At 38.7% G+C, this 24,012-nt stretch overlaps 1 protein-coding gene across 4 annotated transcripts in view; it reads right to left on the bottom strand.

Annotated features, from left to right (window-relative positions):
• Positions 1-16,570, bottom strand: part of LOC144658877 (uncharacterized) — a 35,171-nt gene extending 18,601 nt beyond the window's left edge. The window contains exons 1-3 of one of the 4 annotated variants that reach the window (XM_078519366.1): positions 16,119-16,189; positions 13,186-13,265; positions 5,355-5,574 (exon numbers count right to left, since the gene is read on the bottom strand). In XM_078519366.1, the coding sequence (XP_078375492.1) occupies positions 5,355-5,547 (193 nt within the window). In that variant the 5' untranslated portion in view covers positions 5,548-5,574; positions 13,186-13,265; positions 16,119-16,189. Of the gene's footprint in view, positions 1-5,354; positions 5,575-13,185; positions 13,266-15,256; positions 15,408-16,118; positions 16,196-16,472 lie in introns of those variants that run through there. The other 3 variants (XM_078519383.1, XM_078519375.1, XM_078519392.1) reach the window with 3 other exon arrangements.
• Positions 16,571-24,012: the final 7,442 nt, after the last annotated feature.

Raw genomic sequence — 24,012 nt, 5'->3', positions numbered from 1 at the left:
CTGTCAAACCCGTAGCCTGCGTAGCAGACATACGTTTTTTAGTGTGTTTAAAAGAGTGCGCGATCGCGAGAATACGCGCGCTTGAAACTACAGCGCCTGCTACGCAGGCTATCAAGCCTGTGTCATTTATGAACATCAAGAAATAGCACTTTTTCGCATATTACCTAAAATACAATTTACCATATCAGTGGTCATTTCAAATATAGTTCTATCAAAAACCATTCAATATCTGTTCTTATAAACAAACATGAGTATTTCGCTCGTTGGCACTTACCGATAGGTACAACTAGTTATATTCCACGCTTTTATGGTGAGAACAATGCGTTTTCAAAAACTGGGACACGATTGTTTATGCCGAATATTTTTGTGATTACTCTGAGTACACTAGTTGCAGAAATAGTCAAATTTAAATAAAAATAAGCTCAAAGACGCCTACAATCTATATGAACGTATATCGCTAAGTGTTGTTTTAAATTGGTTAAAATATCAAAGAAACAGGGATTTTTTACAAATCACGCGCACGCGCCCATATTTTTCTCCAGTCATAAATATCTCGTAAAGTTGTCGATGTGAGTCGTTGTACTTCGTGCATACGCTTTAAATAAATGCATAATGATGAGCCTAAGGTGTCCCCCGCGACCTTAAAACCACATGCCTAGTCGGAAAAATGCCTGCTTAGCATGCAAATATTTATTTTGTTCCGAATGTTCAATAAAATAACCCAAACCAGTTCATTTAAAAGAAAGCCAAATCAAGCCAAAAAAAGAGTAGACTATAAAGGCTATCCCATTGTGTTTCTCCGTTTAGCGTCTTCCGACAAGCTTTTGGTAATCCCCTGGCGCGATGACGTGTATCCCGTGCTTTGACACATTCTTGCTGAGCTTGCAACTTACGTTTCGAAACGTTTCGATTCTCAAATACCGTAAACTCAAAACAAAAATTGGGATATCCAGAAAATAAGTCGTTGTTTTGCAATATTTAACACGTTCCGGGTAATTGTACGACTTGTACTCGCTCCGAGCCAAACGCTTGAGTAACACAACAATAAATATTTCACACAAAAGAGCGCAGAGTTTTCAAACTGAAACTAGGTGAATGATTATTTATAGCTACAAGCGAGAGATCGCGTGACATGGGTCTGACGTAGTGGTAGTTTTAAATAGCTTGGACATGTCCAAGCGGTCTTTGTTTTCGCTATGTGATTTTAGGTTAAATTAATATTAGCCCCTAAAGACTTGTACTAGTAAAAATTGCGTTCTTAATCGTTTTAAACTTCGCAGCCTTCGAGCGCTGAACCCCTTACATTCTTAATTGGTTATGTGACGTAAGATTTGGGCTACTCACGTTTTTTATTCTTATATAATGTTTGTAAATTTGGCAAGTCACGTTTTTTCTACAAGAACGGAAGTGCTGAAGCACAGCTATAGAGTGACACTTTACAAGTCACGCGCTTTGATCACCCACAGCGGAAAGTATTCCCTTGAGAAATTAAAACAGTCCCTTGAGAGTTAACAAGAATGCAATCCCTTCCGGGTAAACGCTATTCTACTTTTTTTGCTTGTAAACAAGCAAAAAAAGTCGAAAAAAGGAGGAAAACGAAACTTTTGGGGTTATAGATATTTTAAAAGGAAGCATCTATCTCCATTTCTTTCGCTCCTCGAGTCCACGCTTGTGCCTTTTTGTTTTCTGTCTTAACTCCTACGAACAACTTCGGAAAACGTTTATCAAAATCAACCGCGGCCTCTGCGACTTTTGTCAAATGCTGGAACGATTGCTTTAATTGGCTAGACACGGCCAGACGTAAACAATGTTCTTGTGCTTATGCGATGTTTCGTTTTCACACAAACGCAAGCAAAAGCGCAAGCATAAGAAAAGGAAAAAATTTAATTTTTTGTGCTTGTGCTTATGCTTGCATCGAAGCCGTTTTTTACGGTGAAATAAGAACTGTTATGCTAGCGCTTGTCCTTGCATCGCTAGTGAAAACCAGGCTTAATAAACTGGAATTAAATCTCCAGTACGACGGACCATATGGTTGTTTGTCTTAACTGCTGAAAAGCAGGGTAAGCGCCGAGTGTTCTGACTAAATTGCTAGAATAATCTCAGTTTTAGATATATCATCTGGAGTTTTACTACTTATGAGTCAGTAGTCTCGCCGGCGTCTGATAAACGGATTTTCTAAGTCCAAGTGAGTCCAAGTAAAGTTCTTTTTATCGGGGTGATGTATGGCCAAATATCAATTAGATCATAAGCAATCATCAGTTCTTTAATCCTTCGCACTGAAGGTTTCGTCTCAATTCTTCCCCCGAGGTTAGCCAGCGTAGGATTAAGGTGGGTATTGAAATCGCCTTCGGCTAATTTGTGGGTGCGTATAGGTTTACCAACAGGAAAGGCGAATCTTGAATGATTGTTTTTCCACGGATGTACATGCCTTCGATGTCAACATGCTCACTTTTTAAATCGCAATGAAGGTCGCATTTGGATAGGATTAACACGCTTCTGAGAGTTGCCTTGATATTCGCCATGATAGTTAACAACTATTCACCGAAGTGGAGTCTTTGTTGCAGTAGCTCAAAAGGCAATCCACCTTCCTTCAGAGAGGATTGTTTGGTGTTATTCTCAGTGGCAACCTGCTTACAGCGGGTTATTGGTGACGATACCAGGAATTGAATTCATCAAGGGTATCCCTTCTACTCTTGAACAAGATCTTCTTTGATGATAATATACGAATTTTGTTTGTCATTGATGAATAAATGATTGAAGCTGGAAGTGATAATCGGTTCGTGAACCTGTTTAAAAAGGGCTCGCATCATCGGAACTTGAGTTCATTTACATCAGAAAAAACCTATTCCATCAAGGCAAAAGCAACCAAAGCATCTGCCTAAAAAGTCATTACTTGCTACTTTTCAAGACTCCTCGCGATAAACTACAGGTTCTAACGCAAGCAAAACAAATGTATCCTCGACAAACTGCTTGGTTTATAAAACAATACATGTACGAAGAAGCGGTGCGGAGACCGTTTGGTTATCTATTTGTTGACCTTAAGCCAACGACTCAGGAGAGTTACAGATTGCGAACAAATGTTTTGCCCAGTGAAGAACGATTCCACAAAGGTGAAGTGGAAGACAACGTTTCTATGGAGTTACTGCAATATCTCAAGCAGCAACACCTGATGGCACCCCCGGTAATACCAAAGATGCAACGCTTGCAGAATAATATGGACGGCATTCTCTCTGGTAGAGATCTTGGAGTAGATGAAAAAAAAAAAAAACAAGGCAGTATATACAACTACAAAACAGGTTTTTGACAAACACGAGCTCAATTCCAAACCTGAAACAACAACGTGGGTCCAGCCCAGAGAGCAGACACAACTTTCCACCAATCTTCTTACGGGGAAATTACCAACAGTACCACCTTCGAGTTAAGAACCAGCGACAACACCAGCCACTCCAGCTCAAGCCCAGTGGATGTTCCAGCAACCATAATGGCACCCTCCTTCCTTTATCCCATCTGCTTACGTGGTAAGTGTCAAGCATCTGCTATATCCGTCACTTCAACTGGTCATAACTTAAATGGGACCATTAGCAAGAGGACGAGTCAAAAGATATCCATTGCAAGATAAAGAAGAGATTTAAAGCCTGCCCTAAATGATAATGTGGGCATTGAAAAACTTTATCTTTAATGGTTGAATTTCGTTATATGCAAATTATTAATTTATTTTGTTTTATTTTTTTCATCATCTGGTTTTCTTTATCTGTCAGTCTTATTGTTCTTCGAATTTAAAATTTAGTTATTACTTCCATTTCAACGGTCACTTCTAAAGATGTATGTTGAAGCATGCAAAACGTCAAGTAAAGCTGTATAATTTTTTCAACAATGCATTTGTTCGTAATGTTTATCACCGTAGTTTGCATGTTACTTGTCCCCTAAAGTCGCGACATCATTATTCCGTTAAGACATGTATCATCTAGTCATGAATGCGCGGGAAAGTACGACGTCACCGACGTTAATGTATAAAGTAAAAAACACCCACGGATTTGCGTTTACAAACCGCTAGGTAATGCGTCTAGGAAACAGGCAGGAAAAATTAAAAAGGTGTGATATATTTTAAGCGTGACATAACTATTTGGGGCCCACAGTTTTAGCTGAAACTGTGGGCCCCAAATAGTTATGTCACGCTTAAAATTTGATTCTTTTTTTCATAATTAATTTTTTTGAGTTCAGTGGATCATACATTACCTTCAGTATCAAACAAAAAGTTCAACCAAACGTTGTACATGTATTTTGAAGGGGTCTCTCCAATAAAACTTAAACTACAACCCTTTTTCCACAGGTTGTGGTTGTTATTATGACTACCAGTAACCACGTGTCCTCTAAGAGGGCATTTATTATTGAATGAATCGCGCTTTGCCGCATGCTGTAGCCCTTAAAGTTACCTTAAGTTTCTGAGGAACACAAAGAAACTTGAGTTTACCATTCAGTGATCAACATGTCTTTTGTGTCATAGATGACTCGGATTTTTTAATTTCAAGTTTCACTGAGAGTTACTAGCTTTTAAAAGCAGAAAAAAAAACGTGCTAGAATTTAAAGATCTTCCCTTATTTAAAATGGTTGTCAGAATGTATCTTATTCTCGGACAAAATCTTCTTTTTACGCTACAAAGCTTCGCAAGCAAACACGAGTAAACTGATCGGCAAAAAGGGTGCTTATATTTCACGCTTTAATGTTGGATCAAAAAGGATCAACGCCTTTTAAAAAGAACACGTTTTTTATTATTTTAATACATTTTACTGTTGTAGAATCTTTGGACCTGTTTTTATTGTGCGGAGGAGAGTTGACCCTGGCAAAGGGTAAACCTCTTCCCGAGCCATATATCTTTTGTTGGGCGTATAATTTTTAATAATAATAGTAATAATAATATTAATTTATTTTTTATAATAATAATCAACTTTATTTCATTTAATCAGTAAAAAAAACAAATTCAAAAACTCAAAAACAACTGGTATGATATATAAAGAAGTAAATATAATAATAATAATAATAATAATAATAATAAAAAAAAAATCATAATAATAATAATGATAATGATAATAAATATAACAATAACTTTATTTCAAGCAATCATTAAAAATACAAGCACCGATAAAAAGGATTAAGAATTAAAAAAAAGCTTTATAAAAAGGTACAATGTCTTTGTAAAGCGAGAATTAAAATCTTAAAATCATTTCTAATATGTAATTTATTTATTAATAATAATAATAATAATAATAAATTTTAACATAATGGACAATAAATAAACTGATTAAAATAGAACTTTCGAGAGACAGCTTGCATGCACAAAAACAAAGGCTACTTACAAACTAACACGAGGCCAAGGAGAAAGATACCAACAACTTGCCATAGCAGCAAACCCCAGAGAGGTTGATCTGGAACTGTAGAGTCTTCAGACGCTTTACGGAATGCGGAATACGGGTCCAGAGACTCCTCAAAATTTACAGCGTCATATTTTAATTTTGTTGCATGGAAGGTAATGTTGTGTTTCCAAGCCATCTGTTAGCATGTGAACTGCGCCTTCCACTAGAAAAAGAATATGCATTCACAATCAACCGGCGAATTAAATACTAATACTTATAATAGTAATAATAATAACAATAATAAAAACAATATATAATTATAATAAGAATCTTCCCATTATCCTTTGCAACTGAAAAAGTTTGATTGTCAAATAACTTTGTTAATTTGAAGCTAAGAAGGATACTATGCCAAAAAGAAGGAACCCTAAGCATAAAATGCCTCTCGTACAAAACTTAGGATGGTGACGTTATTAGTCACGTGACTATGCTCAAAAGTGTTTTTTGCCCACGGTGAGAAAAATACTACGTCAGTTCAAAAGCAGTCAATTTCATTTAAATGATATTGATTTGGGGTATTTTAAAATTGCCAGGTTACATCTGGCGTCTGAAAAAATACGTGGGAGTCTGGGTCCTAGTGCGTATCTTGGCTTACTTTGAACGTAGGAAAACAAAAATTTGCATGTTAAAAGATATTTTTATAAAGATACGATTTGTAATAACGTTTTTGCTGTGACGTCATCGGCACGTGATTAGAGCGCGTGGGATATTTTATATCGCCTGAAAACTTTATTCAAGTCCTTAAATAAGGATCTTTTTTAGCCAAGTTGTAGAGTTTTAATACTTTCCATTAAGCCAGATATTTCGGAAACTTCGGTCGTTAGTCAAATGGAAAGGTCCGTTTCGGTTCGGAGGGACCGGAATATTGGACCACCTCTGGAGGTGGTCCACTTTGACCGGTCGGACTGATCAGACCGAAATTTAAGCGTTCCATTTTGACAAACTGATCAGTTGTCTTACTTTAGTTCAGTCGCTTTTCACAGATGCAGGGAACTGGGGAAAGGAATGCAAAATGGAAACGACCGTTTCACTCGGTCAGCCGCAAGCTTGCATGAGCCCAAGCCTAACATCGTAACCCAGCAATGTGTTGTTTATTTGTTTAAGTGTGACCTGTGCGATGCAGGATGTGTCGGTTACACAAAGGGCCACCTTAACAAGCGCGTTGAGGGACACCGTCAAAAGGCGTCATCCATATACAAGTATTATTCGAAAGGACATAACACTGCTGTTCCGAACAATTTTATAGCACACTTCAATGTAATTAAGAAATGCACGACTGCCTTGTTAATGAAATGTTGTGTATTCAAGATCTTCAACCAACACTGAATGTACAGTGCTAAAGTATTCATGTAATTAGCTTGGCACTCATTATGTAAATTCGCTTTCAACTTAGGCTTTTCATAACCGCTTTTTATCACTAATTATGTACCCTTGATAATGGCGCAAGATGCACCAAAACGTCGGTTCTTATCCGCTTGTAACATTTTAATTAAAAAATTAATTTAATTAATTTAATCTTGTGGAGCTGGTAGGAGGGGAGTGCACATGACTGTGTCTGGCAATGGGCAAAACTCGAAGCACAACTTAAGGCTAAAGGCTATATATTTGTTTCTGAAGGCTATATATTTGTTACTGCTCTCCTTATGGTGCTATATATTTCCAAGCTCACGGACTATGATCTTTGTATGACCCTTTGTTGTTACATTAACTATGAAAATATATCAGTACGTGTCGCAGGATTTACGAAAGTAATCGCGCTTTCCCAAAGGAAACTCCATGTATCCTCTGTAATCTTTATCACGTATTCGTTATAATTAGCTACCATGTATGATATAAGAACGTTGATTCAAGCAATGAACTAGATAAAGTTAATTGTACAGCAGTTGAGTGTGTTTCACTCCGTGAGTGTGCTCTGATATGCCAAGAGCGAGCCCAAACATCGCAACAGTTCGACTCTAATCATCCCTCGGCCGTAAAAACCGTGACATTGCAATTTTACAATGAATTTAGACAACGTTGATTTAATGCATACCGTATTTACTTGAATAAGCGCCGCGGCGCTTGTTAAATTTTTCGCGCCTCAAGTGCGGCGCTTATTCGAGGGCGGCGCTTATTTGAGGGCGGCGCTTATTTAAAATTTGGACGCCACAAAGAATCTTATATTTTACAGTTATTAAAAAGAGCGTCTTTTGATTGTCAGTATTTGTCTCTTGCTGAGACAGAAGTGGCGCTAGCTGTCCTGGCAAAGTTTGCGGCCTTCACAACATTTAATTTACAGAACTACGTATTGTAAGAGTGTTGAATAGAAAAACTAATGGGAGAGCGATAAAACAATCCCTCATAACTGCAAAACATCGCTTTTGATGCAAAGAAATGTTCAAGCTTGTTTTAGAGTTGCTTTGTAGTGCCGTTTTAAGTTAAACGAAATTCTTCAGATAAGCGCCGCATCGGGGCTGCGGCGCTTATTAACTTTTTTGTCCCAAATGCGGCGCTTATTCGAGGGCGGCGGTTATTCGGGGGCGGCGCTTATTCGAGTAAATACGGTAACTATCGGAAATATGATCTTTGTATGACACTTTGTTGTTGAATATATTTCAATGCGTACCTGCGTGTCGCATTAGACATAGTTCTTTTCTTCCTTCTTAAAACGCCTAGAAAGGCTAGTTCCTTCTAGTAACAAGCTTAATAAGCGTAGAATTCTGTTCGCATAAACGCCTAGTTCCACAGGATTAACGTACTTCTATTTCAACTTGTATTTTTTTACACATAGAAAGGTGTCACGCAACAATGTAGTGACGTACAAGGCACAGCAAGAGAGGAAAGCCTAATTCTTGGTTTTCATGTTACGTCATAAATTTCTGAAATCAAAATTCACTAGGCCTGCTAAATTTTCGTTGTCATTAGGCGAAAGATAAACTACAAAATATATATTTTTGCAAATTTCCAGATCGATAGTGTCATTCGTTTTTAAAACAGAGCATTTTGAATATTTGAGTTCTCCGTCGTATGTGACATCAAGCTGAGTGCCGTGACAAAGCTGTTTTGTTTGAAAAAAGGCCTTTCCTTTCCATTTTGTGCAGATTGAACATTTCAGATATAATCCCCCCCCCCCCCCCCCCCCACCCACCCAACTATACAAAGTGGTGTTTATGTAAAAGTGTACTAGCTCTTAAGCCAAGGATAGCCGCTGTTGTAAACAGAATTGAGTTCCAGATGGTTTCTCTGACATCACGGCGGCCATAACTGACTCATAACTGTGTCCCTCGGAAGGACACAGTTATGGCGTCTCCATACTAAGCTTTATAAATTTGCGTGGAAAGGTTCGGAAAATAACTCGCGAACGGTACACCGCATAGACCCGAAACTTGGAGAAATTGTTTATCTATTTATCATCTATAATATTTGAAATTCATAGCTTCTGTAGTTGAATAAGTTGAATGGTTTTGAATTTATTTTTTGATTGCGTGACAGTGAAAACCAGCAATACATCGACTCCAATAAAATAAAGGCATCAAATAAACTACAGCAACTACACTTGGATAATTGCTGTAAAAAAAGATAAAACATAGGCGGGGGCAGCTTAATGAGAACTATTACTAGTTCAGTTCGGAAAACTATTTGGTGTCGTGGAATTCATTCATCAGAAGAAGGCTACTTGGAGGATTTTTTTCGTTTCTCAAATTTATAAAATTAATGTCCTATACTTCAATTTTTTTTCTCGGGCAACCGGGCCTGTAATTTTCCTAAAAACTTGTTGCCCGAACGCAATTTGCGGCGTCTCAGACGACCAAACAACAATTCACCGTGACATTTGAGACGGCTCCCATTGCGCGTGACAATAATAACAAGTAGATTTGTTGCTGGAAAAGTAGCAACAAATGGGGATGCTAAGGATTGTTTATGGTGTATATGATAATTGATAAACCGTAGCCTGGATTGGTCGGAAGAGTTCCGTTAAAGTATTTTTTTTATGATAAGGGCAACAGCGGAAGACGTTATCCGCCAAAAAGTTCTCGTCACTGATATAGTTCAGGCCGCATTATATAAAATATTTTTTTTTTTTTTTTTTTTTTTTTCCCCTAGCAAAAAAAAAAAAAAAAAAAAAGGACGTAACGCTTTCGAACAACCCGGCCCAGGATAAGTAATTTAAAACTGAGAACAGTTAAGGACCGCAAAAATGAACAACATTTCAATTAATTCATTCAAGGTGGAGTACTACGGTGCAGAACCTGATAAGCCTCTCTCTTATTGTCCCTCGCGCGATAGGAGCGAGAAAAAAAATAAGATCGACAAAAGATTCTTGGAATTGATTGTCCGCTTTATTTATACATGGGGACCTGTGGGCAAGGGGCAACCTCCTCCGATGGAAAACGAATTGTTTCTCGGAAAGCATTTTGAAAGTTTAAGGACGTTCGCGCTAATTGTTTATGCGCATCCTTACTGCGCACGTAATTCATGTCGCAACGTCACGCCACGCCATGCATCGAGCGCGCGCGCTGAAGAATTTTTCTAAGCACATATAGGGCTGGTAGTCGTTGCGTGAACTTTGCTTTCAATTAACTCTCTTAGATGCTCGGTGACCCCTACATTTTTTTCAACGTATCCCTTTTATTGACGATTATCCACGTTCTGCGAAAAAATGAAAAAAATCTATCGATTAAAAGTTCGATTTTTTTTCGTCCCACGTACGTTGGAATGCCTCTTTTTGAGCTTTTCGTTTTGCTGTACGACGGTTTCAAATACCGCTTTCAGGGTTAAGTCTTACAAAAGGTTGCCAACACTAGAATTTTTTTATGCAACAGACCCACGTCTACAAAATATGACTAAGATCATTTGCCTCTCGTTTCTCATCTTCGATATTTTTACCTGTAAACCCTGTAAACCATGTTGAATTACGTGCGCCAATTTTTCAAAATCAGGGTAGTTTTTCACACGCTTTTTCTATGAAATGAATTCGGTGACCCCCACATTTTTTAGCATTTCTAACACATGTAACCCATTGTCTGGCTGCTGTAAAAATTTTAAAAAAATCTATCGACTAGAAATTTTTCGCGCGAACGTCCTTAAGTAATATTGGATGTAATTATTGAAACTATTCCGCAGAATTTCTTTCCTTTGATGCATGTTTCCAATCATTATTCTAAGATAAAGAACTGCGCATTATAAAAAATTACTTTTGAAATAAGGCTCGAGAGAAACGTTGCGTTGCTGTTTTTGGTTGGTTTCCTCTGAAACGAAACGGTATTGTTTTGGATTCGATCTGAACTATTAACACAGCATGGTCGCAGCATTAACGCAGAAGAACGCTCGTAACCCGTCATGTCAACACGTTGTACTGAAGGCAAACAAACTCGTTTTCCATGTTCTTCAAATATCGGAAAGATAATCCTCAGCAACACCAAAAAATATTGAAATTTTTGACGACTACAATGCTTTTAAGTTCGAATAAAGCGATGTATTGGCGAAAAATATAAAGCGAGCTCTTTCCGTGTCTTTCTTAAAAACACCCACTCAAATTCGCGTCAAAAAAAATTTGCCTAAAACTCTGGCAACTGAAAGACTTTACCGAGGCTAGAACTAAAACAGATTTGGTTTGATTCAAAATGATTTTCCGGCCGCGTTAGGAGCCATCAAATATTTTGCCCCTTCGAGATCCACCGCAACGTCTGAAAAATGAAAAATAGGCATTTTTCTAGCCGCTGTCAAATATTTTGTGCGCATCGAACACCGACAATTTTTATATCAATTTGTTTATAAACATTTCTAACGCGGCCAGAAAATCATTTTGAATCAAACCAAATCTGTTTTAGTTTTAGCCTCGGTAAAGTCTTTCAGTTGCCAGAGTTTCCGGCAAAATTATTTTTTGACGCGAATTTGAGTGGGTGTTTTTAAGATAGAAAGCCTCTTAAGTAAACATTCTACTAGTGGTAACCACAGGTTAGAAAGAGGGACGAGGATGGTGCGGGCCTAGATGCACCTTCCTTCACCTCCATCTGACAGAAGCGTCGATCAGTTGACAAATGTTATTGACACTTTCTTCGCATTCTAATCGAAAACGTTTCTCAACTTCCTGTTTGAACGACATCATTTTCGGATCCTTTTGCAATTTTGAAGAACCAATAACTTAGGTCACCTCATTTTTTCGACGTTTTTGCTTGTTTACAAGCTAAAAACGTAGAATAGGGGTTAGTGGACAAAATTTGGAACCACATATTTGTAAACTCTCAAGGGACTTTTTAATTTCTCAAGGGACTGTTTTAATTTCTCAGGGATTACTTTCCGCTGTGGGTGATCACTTGCGATCTCGTGAAAAAACGTGACATGTCGCTTTCTTTCTCCACACGTGTGTCTGAAAGGCGATCTATAAAAAGCGTCGCACAAACAATGGATTGCGTAACTAAAACACGAATAAAAATCACTAGCACTTACATCGTTTAAAAATTACAAACGTCAAAAATAAACATACAAAACTCGCTCTTTTCAGATATTATTGAAGTTAAAACAAATGCAAGAGATGGGGGCTTCTTTTAGCTTAGGGCAGTTAAAAATTAGGCAATTGTCGCACGGCGCAACTCTATTCGTCATCGCCTAGGTCGTTAGGGACGTGACCTCGCGTTGACGGGAATGACGCAATGTTGCATGAATCGGCTTTACAACATGCGATCGTATCTACGCAGTTCGAGTGGAATTTCAGTCAAAGACAGCAAAATTCTTTCGTATTTCATCTTCAAATATAATTCGAAAGCATTCACTGTATATATAGCTTTTGTTTAATCCTGGGTCTTGATATCCGACCCTCGCAGGCCTAGACAAAACGCAGCTTGAGTGTAACGATTTGTTTACGCTGCAATTATATTTTGCTGTTTCATTTGCTATTCGCTGCCGTAATCGACTGCCTTGAGGTCCTTGCATTTTAAGAGATGTCAGTCTCGGTGTGCACTGTTTATTTGTGTATGTTAAGGAATATGTGTAAAACCCGGCGCGGACGAGCCATTTTTGACAAAATTATATGGCTGCATTTCCTCCGCGAGATAGGAATTGTTAAACTAAATACAAAGAAACTGTAATGATAAGTTCGAGAACAATCACAGGAAAACCTTCGACTCGTACTTCATGCAAAAACGTCGATATCTCGAAGAGACTTTGATTACGCTGGCAATTATTCCGACAGGTCGTGAAAATTTCTCAGAAGTGTCGATAAATCGCTTGATAAAGACAATTATTATTCCAAGTAACGCGTCACGCAAGGAATGCACGATTTAATCGAGCACGCGGTGTACACAGGGCGGTGTAATCGAGATGTGATCTTGTTTGGTCGGTGAACTCGCTATGTTGTCAATGTTGTAAGGAATCATTCGTTTTGCCGTGGTTTATCTGTGATACAATCACAGTAAATCTTCTCAAAACCAACGCCTAAACAACGTCGGCCAAACGTAGTTTCCAATCTTCCATGTGACAGAAGGCTTGATCTTATGTGACAAACTGTTGAGATTGACTTAAATTTTGCATTATAATCGCTCTTGAAGAACAGATTTTCAACTTCCGGTGTTTCGACAAACTGTTGTGATTGACACATTTTTCGCATTCTGATCGTTCTTGGTGGAAGAACAAAATTTTCAACTTCCGCTTTGCAGCTAGCCTTTTAGAAGCGTGGCGCGCATGTGTTATACGCAATCCGCTGATCACTGTCAAGATTAGGGTTGCGGGCCTCTCTTGGGCCCGCAAAAAGAAAATTCTTACCAATCAGCACTTGCATGCGCAAACAAAGACACGATACCTTCGCGTGTGTTGTGTTTGCTGGAAGCCACGTAAAAGGGCAAATTAGGAAGTTCCTTGTCATTCTTATTCTTCTGCGATCTGGAAACGAAACAATATTTCTTAGTGAAAAAGCTGTTTGCTTATTGTTTTACGAATTAATTAAATTTTAACAGACATCACGTACGACACTAGCCTGTTCCACGCTCTCGGTAGTTTTTCCTCGCTCACCCGCGTCATTCGCTCTCCCATAACTACCGAGAGCCTGGAACAGGCTAGTACGACACAAAAGTGGCGAAGAACGTCTCAATTCACGATTTTTTTTAGCACTAAAGACAAATAAACACTTTTTTGTTGATAAAAACTTTGTTTAAATTTAATCTTTGTTTAAAGATACATGCAGTATTGATAAAATATTATTGGGAAAAGTCAGCCGCATGTAACTGATTCAGCTGATTTAATTAGCAACGCACTGAAAGTGTAGACATTTGACGGCACAAGAAATTTAAGCTTTCACGAACGAAAATAACAAAAGAATTCGCTTTTGCTTATCGTATTGGCATAGCCTGCGATCACAGACGTATTTCCGCCAGTCGCTTCAACGATATGAGGAAGAAGAGTCCAACTATAACTATGTTAGCTAGTTCGGGCAGTTTATTCCCGGGTTTATTGAAAGCAACCAAAGCGCTTTTGTTTACACGCACAGATAGCTGAACACGAAATTAAATAGAAACGAGAATCACTTCGTGAATTTTACCGGGGCCACATTTGCCTTGGCAACCCACGTTTACACTAGCACGTTAACAAAAAAAGCGAAAGTGATAACAAACATTTCTGCGTTGTATTGTGGTAGTTTTATACAAGTAATAGTTTTTACTAGGCTGCTCCCGCCTTTTCGTAATTTGTTTCGCAGCAATAATCTTTTGGACCACAAAATTAGGCTTCTTTTTTTATTGTGCCATGTACATCACGACAATGTTTGCTGCAGAATTTCTTGTTGTGTGACACCGTTGCGTCCTAAAAAAATTCACAAGTTCAAGTCGAATATATTACCTAGCGGAAATAACACATAACACATTGTTCGTGGTGACAACACGCAAGCTTATTCCCTGGCTTATAACATTCAAAATAAACTTATAATAATTTCCAGGCCAAAAAGCCTAACAATTCCACGGGTAACAAAATAGAAAAACAATTTTTGATCCTTATTCAACCCACTCTTTGGATCAAATAAACTGACAGTTTGTTAGCGAAACGTATAGACTTTCTAAACGTCGTTCGCTTCTCGTTTTGTTTATTACTTATCGTAAGATGTAAACGATTTCCACTTGTTTTCACGACGTTGAGTCGCTGACTAAGATAAGAAACTCTTAGTCCCTGAATGATACGCCTGTTGTGCTTTCCATATCATTTTCGGTATCATTTCAATTTCAGGTACACGTTTCAGCCATTTCTTCAAGCAACAGATGTTTCTTGTGATCACAGTGCGACGGCTATTTTTATCCTTTGCGGCACTGACTTCCGTTGCTCTTTTGTGAGCATTTTGGCAATCTTTTGCTAGCATTTGGGCAATCCTTTGCGAGCCGCTTTGACTAAAATCGCGTTTTTTTCTGGTACCATTCACTGAATGCACACATTTAACCTATCTACGCGGGGACTTCTAAGGTGCCTCCTCGGGTTCCGGCCTCTGGGTCGGAACCTAGCCTCCTACGCAGATGTTCTTTGGGCTCGTCAGAGAAATTAACGCGTGACGAGCCCAAAGAACGTCTGCGTAGGAGGCTAGGTCGGAACCCTGCGGGGGCAAAAATAAACTTGTTCCATATTTGGCCACAAACTTGTCCGACCAGTCCAATTTTGTTAGCTTTTGAAAAATTTACTCGTGCTTATTTATCCCAAATTGCACTCGAAATCCGTTGATTGATCAGGAAATACATACACTGTCTGCTGCGAAATTCCGCAAGTAAAGTTCCGTATATTACTCGTCAATGGTTTTGTGTCTTACTTTTGTTTTGGACTCGTCACGCAAGCTTTTTGAGGGGAAGGGGGCGGGAGAGCATAAAATAAAATGAAATGAAATAGGAACTGGTACGCACCCGTATGTATCCGTATGTTACTCGTATGTATCCGTATATCCGTATGTTACTCGTATGTATCCGTATGTTACTCGTATGTTACCCGTATGTACCCGTATGTTCCGTGTGTTACTCGTATGTTACCCGTATGTTACTCGTAGTACTCGTGTGGTGTATTAGTCATGATCGACCTTTGGTGCTGACGATTCTACTTCCCTCTTTTAAGACAAAGTCGATGGTCAAACCGTTAATAGGAAACGCTAACACGCAGATTTTTCCACTTGAAAATAAAATAAAGCTTCAATTGCCATCTATGAAGTCTAAAGCATATAGTTCGCAAAGATTTTAAAACTTATGGAGCGTGCATGATTATGTCCACAGCCTCTAACTGCAACAAAATGTTGGATTGGAATAATGTACAATAAACGGAAAGTAAATTACATTTTATTTCATACTGCGTTGAAATTGATTTGAATCATCTAAGGTAAAATATAGCTCTACCAAATAAACCCCCCCGAGGACTCTAAGAGGCCTTTTTTGTTTTAAATGCAAATTATGGTTGAATTATAGTTTATTCTTTACTAATAACAAGACAAAATTCAAAATTTTTACTGTTTTTTACTCCCTATCCCATCTTAACTTAGTCCCAGGCAGTACATGTAGAGTCAAGAAAACGTGGCCGATAAAAAGTATAAAATATAACGAAATGTAGCCGAAAACTGGAAAGCCAAGCATACCGGTGAAACCGTGACTTTTTACATAATCTTTTTGCAAACAGATGGGAAGAAAAACAATACTGGAACGGAGATGATATTTTGAAAGTGGAATACCTTCTAATGATCGTGTTTGTAAAGCGATTAACAACATGTTCTAAACATCTTACCTGTTAAATGAAATGTTAGCTGTTGAAAATGAAGGACTTTTGCACTAACCCCTCAATAACGGATTCTTTTTATGTCCTTGGGTATTGCAATTTGGATAGGCAGATGGTTTTTAAGCAAGCTCAGTGTTATGCTAACTAGTACATCAACGAACAAATTTGCATTTTTAGACTAGTGATCGATTAATCATTACCTTGGTGGCCATTCAACACCTGATGTGTGCAATAAACCTTAACTAAATACATTTTTCCCTTTACAGAACTACATTTAGTAGGTGGTCAGAGAGTAGAAGAGATTTAAGATTTCAAGATGTGATCGATGTTTGTGCTTTCAGATAGAACATAAGCTATTTTTACCTTTTGAAACTGCGCAACTTTTCTTTCCGGGTGGATTAGAGAGGATTGATTCTGAGTAGCTAAATCTGCCAAAAACAACAAAAGCATTCAAAACAGAAATTAAACACAAGCGCACTGGAAGGGAGAAACATAGTTGTTATAAGTTTAGTTTCTTTATGTTTGGCAGCTGGGGACGGTTTTAAACTGATTTAATGCCCGTCAGTTAAAAATTTTAAAGATTTTCGAACGGAAAGTCGCATTCAAGCCTCTTGTGAGTATTCTACGCGTTTCTTTGTTTGGAAATATTAAGCGATTCAAAAGATATTTTGGCTTGCTAGTTGACGAATTTTCGGAGGACCTCTCGGAGCTTGTTACCATGAAATCGCTACTCTCTCGACAATAATAAAAAAATCTACGGTCAGATTCACGGCAGTAACAGTTCGGCAGAAAGCTCAGAAACCCAAAATTTTACACTTTTTAGCTTGTAGCTACCAGACATTTACATCGTTATGAATCTCTTCTCAAGGTTTACGTATTCATTGGCTCTTCCTTAGTCGAGAAACAGTGGAACCTCTTCTAACTGCCACCTCTCTACCACTCGTTTTGACCACTCTTTTCTCCAGAAGGACAAGGAGGACGGTCTCTACATCCACTTACAAGTTTTGACACCTAGAGCGGCCACCTCTCCACAACGTCAACGGCCAATAAGGCGCATCTAAACTGGCAGTTTAACCTCTACACGACACAATTAAAGACCACTACTGAGAACGGTGTATACAAAATCGCTGTTTTGAAATTTAAGAGTCACCCCTCCAAAAAAGGCTGTTGTTGAAAATTTCTTGAACAAGGTTGTGTAGCCCCAGCTTCACGGGAGCGACTTCTAGTTCGAAGCCAGCCCCAGCGAAGCCACCCCAGTGTAGCCCCAGCTTCACGGGAGCGACTTCTAGTTCGAAGCCATCATGTTGTTTTAGAGTTGCTTTGTAGTGGATTTTTAGTTGTACGGAATCGGAAACTTCGGAAACGTACAGTCGACTCCTGATAACTCGAACCCTTGCTAACTCGAATCTCCCGCTAACTCGCCGAACCAATTTTCGTTTTACCCTCGATAACTCGAACCATGTCTGCCAATACGTGACAAGTCAAAACAAACAGTGTACTGTAGTCCGAAACATTGAATTTATTTTGAAATAAAAACGTACACGAGTCAGAGCCGACCCCGAAACAACCCCGAAACACAAACTGTGCCACGCCATTGACGTGCTACAGACGTTCAGTTTGTTTGTGGAGGCTGATACCGATTCTTTTAAATCCAACCTTAGAAAACGTTTAAGGATTATCGCCAGGACGAATTAACTGACCATATTTCTAAAAAGTAAATCGCATAAACTCAACAGCAGTAGCTGTTAGGGCTTTCCACAAGTTGCACGAGATTTCCCAAAAAGTTGCCCGTAATTTCTCACAAAAGTGCTGCAAAAATCCAAAAATATTGCTTCTGATTATAAACGTTGCTCCAAAAAATCCAAACGCTGCTTCTAATCAAGGGATTGTCTCTAAATATAGGCTAATTTCCCTTTGAGGGTAAGCTTTCTAAGCAGTTTTCTGCAATTATACAGCAAAAGAAGTATCTAAATAACATATTAAAGGGAAAATTTGTTAAATTACAAGGTTTTCTTTAACAGAGAAAAATCGTGAAGATAACGATGACGTCATGTTTCCTGACGAGTTTGTAATGTTTTAATGCAGAATGAGCAGAAAGTTGAAACGTCTTCAGATGTTCCTTAAAAAAATCTTCGGCAAACTTCGTAAATCTCCGGAAACGTTCGTATGGCCTTTGAATCTTCGGAGATCTTCGGTCTGGAAATTGCTCAAAGTTGCTCGAGAGAAAAAAGTTGCTCGAAGGGGAAAACGTTGCTCGAATACGAAAAGTTGCCAAAAAATTGCCGAGCAACTTGTGGAAAGCCCTAGACGCTGATCTCTTTGAAACCTGGTTTATACAGTGATTTAAAAAAAAAAGTGAAATATATTGTTCCTTTATCTTTTTGCTTCTCTATACCCTAATTAAATTTGTTTTTAAAAAATGTACACTGGTCTATACTGTATGAATAGAAAATCAGTCAACACCGTTTTTTTTTCATATTTCCGGTCATTTGTTTTTAACTCGAACTCCCGATAACTCCACAGGGAACCCAGGCTTACGCTTTGACAACTCGGTCAAAATGGCGGCTTCAAAATTATAAGGATTTGTATGAAACATTAGTATAATTTGCAGAGGTGAATTCAATTCTGATTGGTCGAGAAGCTCGGACTATTTAACAATTATCCTGCGAAATCGCGCGGAATATCGCCTGATACTTAGCCGACGAGGCCGTAGGCCGAGTAGGCTAAAATCAGACGATATTCCGAAAGATTGAGCAGGATAATTGTTTTATTATTCAACAAATTGTCAACGAAACACATTTTGCACATAGAAAAACTGTAATTATGCAGCGCTTTACAAGATTTCGGACGAATCTTCGCAACCTACGAATATCGCAGGATATCTGTTATGTACGGATGACAGATATCGTTAACATTTTGACCATATATGGGGAGCGCGCGCATCTGTTGAATAATAAGTCGCAATATTCACTGCGCTAGGCGGTGAATATAGTACCTCAAGGTTTGGCTACTAAGCCATGCCACGTTTGCCATCTAGGCCAGTAAACATGGTGGCATTTGCTGAATGAAAATTTCTCTCATTTAAAAGAAATCACTCCAAGTCCTAGATATTTAAAACATTGGGAATTTTGCAAATTAACTACCAGGGCTTTTTGACCGAAAATATTATCAAGAGATGGTTTTCAAGGCATTAGAATTGATCGTAAACACGGTGGTTTTGGAGATCGCTAGCGGCCATTTTTATTTATTTATTTATTTATTTATTTTTTATTACAACACACAGAAAAAAAAAATAATATATAGCCTAATCGCTAGCGGCCATGTACTCAGTCCGACTGGCAAAACATTATTTAGTTCTCTTCTCACCAGAGCTAGCAATTTCGAGAGGATTCACACAATTGCTCAGAAGTCACAACGATTAAACAAAGGTACCAGATATCTATCTTTTTCGTAATGTTTGTTTTGTTCCGTTTTATTGCTAAAACTTGAGTGTAAATTACGATTTCAATCGATGATTTAAACTTGTTTACACGTATGCAAGCGAGCACTTGTGTTTGTTGTTTTCGTGTTTTCTATTGTTATTTTGCAGTTCTTGATATTCACCTCTGAAAATTATACTAAAACAATTATTCGCCTCAGGCTCAGTGATTGTTGTTGAATAATCACTGAGCCTGAGGCGAATTATTGTTAATTATAGGAAAAAACAAATTGAAAGAAAATATAATAAACCGCTAGTAAAGTTCACATTTCACATCATATGTTGTCTATGTGATGTAACTTGACCCTATTTAACCGATATTTTTAATTATAGTTTACTCTTACCTGAATTAATGCAAGGGTGCATGAACACTTCCGACGCACGATAAACACGACTGTTCTGAACGAACGTTCAGAGCTATTGCCCTTTGCTTCGTTACATTGTTGATGATGTTGCTGTCGTGGCTTGTTTTGTCACAGGCTTACCATCCTAAGTTTTGGTCAAAATAATTTCCCATGCTCTCCCCAGAAAGCAAAACGTGTTCCACCACGAAATGTCCTCTGGGGTACCCCAAAGGAGTACTGTTCGGAAATCACGACGGCGAAGCCGAAGACAACGTGAACTGGAAATATAATTTGCACCTCGACTTCTTATGTTTTACTGAATTATATGAACATTTCTTCAAACTTATATTCACTAGTTCACTCAACAAATCCACAAAATAGCGTGTACAAATTAAACATATGTCACAAACATAGGATGGCAAGCCTGTGGTTTTGTTTTTAATTGCGACGAATTTAATTCGCAAGGCATTTGCAAAATTTCCTCTCGGCACACATGTGAGTCTAGAATTGCATGTGAGGCAAAATTACCCTGTGGGAGCTCGGGCCAGTGTACATGTGTAAGGCAGAGCAGCCTCGACAGTCTCGTTTGCCTCCCTCCCCTTCGGGAATAAAGTGTCGTCGCCCTGACAACTATCACCCAATCATAGCGTGAGGCTGCACGTGAAAGGCAAGGCTAATTAAAAATCCGTCCACTCTCTCTGGTTCAAGGTGTTGGAGAAAGCCAAAAGTTGGCAAACCACGGTTATTTTTTCCGTATTCTTAAATCGCAGAGAAAGGCAGGCGTATCAAAAATTTGCTGTAGTAAAAGAATGGTCTTCGAACTATGCCCGTGCGGAGTTTTGGAATAAGCGGATGAAATTAAAAGCAATTTTTGGCTTCTTGTTATCGAACAGTGGTGTTTATCGAGCGTCGGAAGTGTCCCTTGCATTAATTAAGGTAAGAGTAAACTAGAATTAAAAATATCGGTTAAATAGGGTTTAAATGCTTTAGAACAGTCAAGAACATCAGATAGGCAACATATGATGTGAAATGTGAACTTTACTAGCGGTTTATTTTCCTATAATGTTTCACACAAATCCTTATAATTTTGAAGCCGCCATTTTGACCGAGTTGTCAAAGCGTGAGCCTGGGGACCCTGTGACCTCTTTTGATGAAAGCGTCTCGCGACTCTCAGTACTCAATACCTCTTGCAAAATCTCTTTTACAATTGATCTCAGTTAATATTAAATTAAATATAATCTCTGGAGTGTGTTTCGCCAAGAATTGGCAAATCTCGGTTGTAGCTGGGTAGTCTGTTTTAATTGTGACTAAGTCTTTCGGTCTGTTGTGATTTGTGTTTGACAAATCCGGGTTAAGAAATGAGTATTTCAATTCAGCGAACTTAGCCTTGAACTGTAAATTTTAAGACGTTTGAGTCGCAAATCTTCAGCTTGTGGCTCGCAGTATGGCGGCGAAACACCCAAAATCCCTTTTGCCTTGCCTGAAGAGGAGCTTAATTTCAAATTTTTTTAGAGACCTAATTGTTTTACCTTTGTTTTAATTACATTTTAATAGTTGATTAATTTTTAAGTTACTTGTGTATCTCTTTATTCTGAAAAGCCCATTTGGGACGAATAAAGTATGTATGTATGTATGCTTGTCGCACAATTAACCGAGACCACCGTACGCGCCTAGTTTCTTCAAATCGGGATTTCTTGTATATTTCTTCATATATTTTCATTTTTTAAAAATCCCTTATCCCGGGGACTTCTATGATGACTCCTCGGCCATTTCTTAAATGGCCCAGAGGCCAAAACCCTGCGGGGGCAATTACGCACTCTCTTCCCAGTACCTTCTCAGCTTATTTCCCACATCTTAAACCTAAGGTGAATCTAGGCCCGCACTTTCTAACCTGTGGTTACCACTAATTCTATAAATAAGAGATACACCTAATTGCAATAAAGGTGACATAGAAAATAACTGGCACGCGATGCATGCAGAAGCGATGGCGTTTCACGAGGGGTCTTACATAATTTTAAGGAAAACTTAAAGTAAATAATAGTAGCTGACACCTTGTGTGTCGAAAAGACTGTTATCTAACTGCATCTTACATTTTTTTTAACATAAGAAGCAATGTTAGTGATTGTATAAATAGTATAGTCCGAGGATCTGATGGAATTCAAATAAATGCAGTTGTTATGAATTCACAGACCAAGGATGCAAATAATACATTTTCTTCGTAGATTTGCTCAATTGAACAACAGTAATATTTATTTAATATTTTTATTATTTATTTAGATTTCCCTATGTTGTCTCAACAAAGATTGCGTTATACTGCAGTGTGATATCACGGATAAACGACATACGATACGCGCGAGCAAGCTTTTAAGGTCAAACGGTCTCTTGCTCACAGCGGCCCTTTGTATTTTAAGAATTAGAAATTTCTGTCTACTCAGTCTAATAATTCCATCATATATAATAAGTCTCTTTCGTTCATACATTGTAGTTTTCCATTCTAACTGCACAGAAGTATTTTGCTTTTGTGTTTTACGCGGCGCTTCTTGTTAAGTTAAACTTGATTTCTGTTCGATCGGGCCAAAAACAAAACAACCGATCGTGCGATGGCATAAAAGCGATGTCACGCCATCGCTTAAAAAGAAAAAAGTCAAATACGAATTAATTAAGCGCATGCCTGAAATTTATTCGTACAAATCAGGGGGAGGGGGGGGGGGGGGTGGAGAAAGTCGACACTTTTCTTTGGAGACATAGCAGTGCCTGGAAATGCTGCGAGTCTAAATCAATCAAGCCGTTGCTAAGAAAGACATTACCCAAAGTTTTGTTTTCTCAGAAAGATTTAAATATCAAAGACTGCATGCGTGTGAAATGCGAATAGTGGCGGTGTTTGCGTTTGATGTTTCACGTCACTGATTTCTCACCTGATGTTTCACGTCACTGAGAATGTTTTGGCGGCGTGGAATACCAAGCGAAAAATTGGTCACGGTTGACATTTAACAACCAAAAAATGGTAAATCATTTCAGAATCATTGGAGTTATTTTTAATTGGTATAATTCGCAAGCCAGACTGGACACCGTTATCACTGTTTGTTGTTGTGATGTCCGGCAAACTATAAAAGAACAAACAAAATGCAAATAGCTATTGTGTTTTGTGCACGGTCAAGACCAAGACATGCGAACTAGACAATGACTTTGTCAAGCTATTCACTGTGCCCTTAGCAACCATTCGATAGCCACTGCGCACATTCGGTTGCCCGGCACCGCTAGTCCGCTATGACCCCTTTTTCAGTCGTGTAACAAAGGGAGTTTCTTCCCCCGCCCCCCCCCTGGTACAAATGGCCTCAAAATGCCTCAAAATACGAATTAATTGGGTTCGACGAAGGAAGAACGCTTCCTAATCTGGAAGCCTTCTCTCAAATTTCGGCGATGTTTGTATGCATTTATAGACACGCATTTGCCCCCCCCCCCCCCCCCCACGATGCATTGTACACGTGGCCTCGATCTCATGCAGAACAATATGGCGTCGATTTTGGAATCGCACAAACGTGTTTTGTTTGAAGAAATGGCCGAAACGTGTACCCGAAGTTAGAATAATAACGAAAATGACATGGAAAGTATAACAGGGTTTTATCCAGGGCAGTAGAGTTTTAGTCCGCCACCAAACGTCGTTAATATAGTGGCCGTTCGTGTTTCGGCCACGCGACGGGAACTGCTATTTTTGTTTCTCGTTATTATAAACACAACAACAGCGGTGAAATGATAACAGGCTCAGAGCTGGAAATCCATCAATACTTTCGACTGTGCTTTGGTGTGTGCTTTTTTCGTTCCTTTGCCTTCGTTTATTAATCGGGCGTGGCCGATTTATAGTTTACCCTTTGGTCGTCCTAGAGCGTAGTCTCCTGGCGCGGCCAAAAAGACGGGGATAGCTTGGGGTTGCTACAAAACCGCTACGGGTGACGCATACCGCAATGGTTTTCATTTTAGTTTTGACATGAAATCGTTGCAGGCACACTTGGTCGACTTTTGGGTTAATGTGTAATCAGGTTGTGTTTTTTTGCTTCGGCGGAAGGACAGAGAAAAAAGCTTA

Source organism: Oculina patagonica, chromosome 1, assembly GCF_052425735.1.
Source record: "Oculina patagonica isolate OP01 chromosome 1, crgOcupat, whole genome shotgun sequence".
NCBI lineage: Eukaryota > Metazoa > Cnidaria > Anthozoa > Scleractinia > Oculinidae > Oculina > Oculina patagonica.
This window is presented reverse-complemented; position numbering and strand designations above follow the sequence as displayed.